The sequence below is a fragment of the Populus trichocarpa genome, chromosome 17, assembly GCF_000002775.5.
Source record: "Populus trichocarpa isolate Nisqually-1 chromosome 17, P.trichocarpa_v4.1, whole genome shotgun sequence".
In the NCBI taxonomy this organism is placed as follows: domain Eukaryota; kingdom Viridiplantae; phylum Streptophyta; class Magnoliopsida; order Malpighiales; family Salicaceae; genus Populus; species Populus trichocarpa.
The window spans coordinates 3,983,681-3,989,041 of record NC_037301.2 but is presented as its reverse complement, the minus strand read 5'-3'; the positions used below and the strand labels follow the sequence as shown (position 1 = coordinate 3,989,041).

The window sequence follows — 5,361 nt, the reverse complement described above, 5'->3', positions numbered from 1 at the left end:
GTCCTCATAGATTATAGAATTTGTTTTTAAAGTTATCTATATTTGAAATCCGTTGAAGAAATTAACAGCTGGAATCCTCATATATAGCTTCGTTCATGTATCATATATTCAGATAATATTTGAGAATATGGTTGTAGTTGCTTTTTAAAATGTATTTTACCTGAATAAATATTAAAATAATATTTTTTAAATAATATTTTTGATATTAATGTATTAAAATAATATAAAAATATAAAAATAATATTAATTTTAAAAAAAAAATTAATTTTTTTATTTTTTTTAAAATATAAAAACAAACAAGTTTGTAGTTTTATAGGTGTTTCAATTATCTTTAGCTACGCAGCTATCCTGTTTAAGCTGTATTAACACCCTTTTTTAACCGAACAGAGTTGAAATCTCACGTTGAAATATTTATCAAACTCCAGGGGCTTGATTGAAAACCAAAATACTAAGGGAGACAGTTAAACTTCATCCCATATTATGATTAATCATCAAACCCATTAACACGCCCATGACTACTTTTCCTTGTCCTCTACTACACTTGATCCGAGGGCGCTTGGTACAAAATGATCTTCAGGCTTCGGCCATAAAATATATACATACATGTATGTGTGTGTCTATATATATCTGTGGCGTATTATTGCAAAATAAGAAATCTGCTGTTAACGTTGAACTCCTTGGAAGCAGAAAGTTGAGGCTTCTGCACAAATATTGAATCACAAAAAAGAAAAAAAAAGTTCAAACATGGAACAATACGATAGTGATATTATTTTAAGATAATCTTTTTAATGAGAAATGATAAATTTCAATGTTATACCTGTATGAGAAATTTTTACATGGTAAGCTAAATCAAAAGGTTTATAACTAGTATAATTTTGAGGGTTGGTGGAGAGGTAATTTGTATCCACTTTCTAGATTCATACCTTCTTGAAATGAACATTTAGCATAATTTATTTATTTTTAAATAGCGGTGTAAAGAATACCTCTTATGATTTAAATAGAAAGAAAAGAGGCTATTATTTGCATGTTGTTTCTCGCTGTTTACCATGTTCATGAAAACATTTCTTGTGCAAAATGGAGGATAAATATATATAAATAAGACTACTGACCTGTGATAAAAAGTTATTTAACATTCTTTTTAAGATCCCAGGAAGACATCCTTCTTTGTTAGCCTTTTCAATGTCCTCATGAATGGAGTCTAGCAGTTTACCATATGTTATTGTAGGGTTCTTCTTCACAATTTGTATCAAAACGCTGGTCATGGCACCACCATTTATCGATGACTTTCCAATGCAAGACTGCATATTCATAAATGTCAGGATTGAGCACTAAACAATTTCTGGAATCTTGACTTCAACTGAAAATTGTTGAATAATCATGTAGATCGTATCTAAGATATTGAAATATAGAGTAGGTGGGATCAATTCCACCTCAGTATCCATTAACAAGAAAAGACACAAGTAACGTAAGGTAAAAGAATCTCTTACAGAAGTATCTGCAGCAACTTGTCTATCTTCACATGCAGCGATTGAAATTGCCAGTCCACGATCTGTATGTTTCTCATCTTCAGATAGACGCTTGCTGATTTCCCATTTTTTCCTGTTTCAATCCACATTTCTTTTTTCAAAATTCTATGTCATATTTATGAAGGCACTCATTTGCCTCAGGTATTATTATGTTACCATTTAAAGTAGTCAAAGATAACGGAGATACTTACGCTTTTCTGTTATACACATATGGCAGATCAAGAACAGTTCCACTATGACAAGCATCCACAATTGCGTTAAGCGTAACACCCTTTTTGAGCGGCCTAACAATGGCAGACTTAATTTCATCATCTGTGATCGTGCCTACTTCCACAAAATCAACAGGGCAGATAGTTTCATCGAACCCATCGCTCTCATCGCTATCAAAATCAAATTGTCTTACGCCGTGTCCTGAGAAGTAGAACACCAAGGAATCACCAGCCATGCAGTCCTCCACGAGCCATTTGAAGGAATTCTGTATATTCTTCTTTGTTGGGACAAAATCTGGCTCCGGCTCCTCCTCTATTTTAAGTTTGGTTTTCGTTATTGGAGCATATAAATTTCCACACCAAATCATAACCAGAACAAAAATAAAAGTTAAATAAAAAAATAGAGCAGCTACAATACCTGTGAGAACACGAATGTCCTCTTCCGGGAACGTAAAAGTATCCATCAACAAACCTCTGAAACCCTTCACATCAATGATAGTTCCCTTGAGCTTTTGCTTCGAGTTCTTATAAGTCACTCCGATAAGTAGTGCACGCTTCCTGCATGGTCTTAAGCCAGATAAAGATTCGGAGAAAAGCAAAGTGGAGGGTTTACAATTCAATGACTTGTTAGATTTTGAGCTACCAGTGCCACTGCGAGATAACTTAGTCCTTGCTGTTTCAATGAAACTTCTGAAGGAAATCTGACCTCCATCTTGGCTCTTCAATCGTTCAAATGACTGGGTTTTAGTTTCAAACTTACAACTGGGGCACATAATTGTTGCAGTATTTGGTGGTACTGAGAACCGTTGCCCGCATCTATAGCACTGGCTTCTAGTATCCATCATCTTCTGATAACTCTGAGTCAGGAGGCTACGTGTGGATAACCTTAAAAGGAAATTTCATGACATGAAAGCATAAAGAAGTGGAGGCTCTACCTTATCAATATTCTGGATGTTTTTCACCTATATTTAGGTACATTCATTACAAAAGTGTCTACTTATCTTTAATTTCTGTCAATTAACAGAGACATATTATCCTGATTGGGGTATAAGAACATTATCAACTTATAAAGAATTGGATATAAGAAAGCAGTGGATGTGATTTAGCATGTTAAACTGTGTGAGCATAATCATTACTAAGATTTGATACTCCCGAGAAATATATCAGATTGTGAATAGACAAAATCACATAATATGAAAAGCACAGCTTATTAGATTTTCTGAGAGCTCTTAGTAGTAGCAGAAACCTGATAATAATAATAGGTTGCAATAAAATTCATGAAACCCAGTCTTTCTTTCCATTGTTTTTTTAGGAAAATTGAATTCCTTTCTGAGAAATTAATGTCTTATAAGTTGGTCCGAAGAGTCCACTCACTTCATGAATTTCTTACATACTAGGCTAAGAATCAAAGACTTTTCTTGTCGAGGATGCCAAGAGTCATGCTGGTTATCCTAAACGTATAAAGATAAATATGCTATTTGTCTATGAACACATTCAAACCCAGAAGTCCAATCCCTACAATTCTTATCAGTATGTCTTCCTGTTACCTGATTCATTTCTTTAACATGCCACCTCATAAAGGAGAAGGAACTAGATGCAGTTAACTTTATTCGAGGCCTATGAAAGGTGACTTGAATATTGCTTTATCATGGTTGATTCCTACTCCACCATAGAAGAAGAGGCAGCCATGTAAACATCTTTTTGCCGAAAGATTAATCGTATCAAAAGGGTATTTCTTAACTTATAATCTAAGATCCAAATATATGCTTTCCATGGCGGAAAGTCAACAACTACATACCAACTGTCCTATTCTGAAGTATCTAGAACAATGATCCGACTTTCAAATTGGTTGAATGTTATGATTACTTTAATTTGGTAGAGGTTTTTTGTTTTTTTTTTTTTTTATTTTAATACATACAAAAACTAAATACAATAACAAATAAAAAATAAAAATTTTTTATTAGAAAAAAAAGTTACAGATATAAACTTTAAATTTATAGGTTTATGCTCTCTAAAATAATAATAATACTGAATTCTACCTTCTTAGAAGGTTTATATACCCTTAAATAAGTTAAAAATCCTATCAAAATCAAAATAAAGTATGAAATCTAAAATTCATAAAAACAGTTAGAAACAGGATCTCAGGGTGAGATTTTTAAAATCTAAAAATTCTATAATTATGGTAGTAATTCCATTCTACTTTAAGAAAAATAGCCTATAAAAACTCGTTAAAATTTAAGTGTGATTCAACAGTCGACTGGAAAATTATGATATTTTTAAGTTGTTATTCTATCTGGTGTGATTAGTTCTCTTCCTCAGCCTAAATCTATCTTACTATTCTATAAATATATTTGTTAGACCATCTATATTAGTAATATGGGGTGGATCCTTATCTATTTATGATAGACCCACACCCAACTGCTCAAAATCACTCGTTATCGCAAACCCGACTACATCGAGTTTTCACTTGTGAGCTCCTGTAAAAATGATTTGCCTCATCTTTTTAATTTTCATGTTTGGATGTAAAATTTGCATCAAAAACTAAATTGATAAGTATGAGAAGAACTTCTTTCTACAAATATGTGGAAAGCCTTCCTGTACTACCATTTCCTTATGAAACTTTGATTTCACTGTCTGGTACTCTATTGCTCTATTTCCTCAATTTTTTTGTAGAGTACTAAGCTGCAGAACAGTTTTTTTTTTAAACAACAGCCCATGTTTTATTTTCGAAACCTTAAAGTCTTAATGCTTACCTTCTTCAACTACCCTAGCAAAGAAGGAATCCAGATTTGTCCTAGATAAAAAATTGTACATGTTTATACCTTTTCAAAACTAGGACCATTTCCGCCAATTCGAATGAGAAATAAATGCATCTCTCATGCTTATTCTGTGCAGGACTATTAGGGTGAGAAAAGCTTTCAGGCTCCAATCATATATTGGTTATCCATAAAAATACACAGATGATAGATTGTTTAATTTCATGCTTTTTCCAATTCAGCCACCTCTACTTTGAAGCAATGTAGTTGGAAGCTAAAACGACGACAACAACAACATAGAAAACATAAAAAATTTAATAAGCAAAGATTTACACGATGTATAAATAGGTTATAAAAGTCTAACTTTACTAGAAAACAACTAGAAATCCAAAAACATCAAGTAAATTAAAATAAAATTCCGACTTAAACAATAAATAAAAAAACATATAAAAATATAAAATTTAGCTCAAACAATACCATTTGCTCATAGATCTTAATTATGAGAGATTCAATGGTCTAACAAGCGACATTGTTGCTTCCTATAGGAAAAACCTGGAAATATTTGAGCTCGATCAATTAATTGGATCTTTCGATATCTTTATTTTAAACTATTAACTTAGTATGACACAACTAGACTTTTTTTTGGGTCTAAATCTATACCACTAGTATATAAAATCATATGTTAGGTTATCCACATAGTCTATATGAATTAGATTCTCATCTAGTTGTATGCTCAGAACCTTTAGTTTATACAAGCCTAATTGCATCATAGAACTTCTAGTTATAGAGATCAACAAATAAAACAATTATAGTAAACATCAAATGTTTCAAAAGCTGAATGTAGTGCTCTTTGATAAAACGATTATGGCC

The 5,361-nt window shown here is 32.1% G+C and overlaps 1 protein-coding gene across 3 annotated transcripts; it reads right to left on the bottom strand.

Moving 5' to 3' along the window:
• Nucleotides 1–433: 433 nt before the first annotated feature.
• Nucleotides 434–3,219, bottom strand: LOC18107066 (metacaspase-1). Of its 3 annotated transcripts, XM_024588831.2 has the most exons (6): nucleotides 2,379–2,528; nucleotides 2,154–2,293; nucleotides 1,718–2,048; nucleotides 1,488–1,599; nucleotides 1,110–1,298; nucleotides 434–700 (listed from the first exon to the last, which is right to left on the bottom strand). In XM_024588831.2, exons 2-6 carry the CDS (start codon nucleotides 2,197–2,199, stop codon nucleotides 638–640), a joined length of 741 nt encoding a protein of 246 aa, XP_024444599.2. In that variant the 5' UTR covers nucleotides 2,200–2,293; nucleotides 2,379–2,528; the 3' UTR covers nucleotides 434–637. The 3 variants fall into 3 exon arrangements, with proteins under 3 accessions (XP_024444599.2, XP_024444598.2, XP_024444597.2); XM_024588830.2 differs by having other exon boundaries at nucleotides 1,211–1,298; nucleotides 2,154–3,219; XM_024588829.2 differs by having other exon boundaries at nucleotides 2,154–3,172.
• Nucleotides 3,220–5,361: the final 2,142 nt, after the last annotated feature.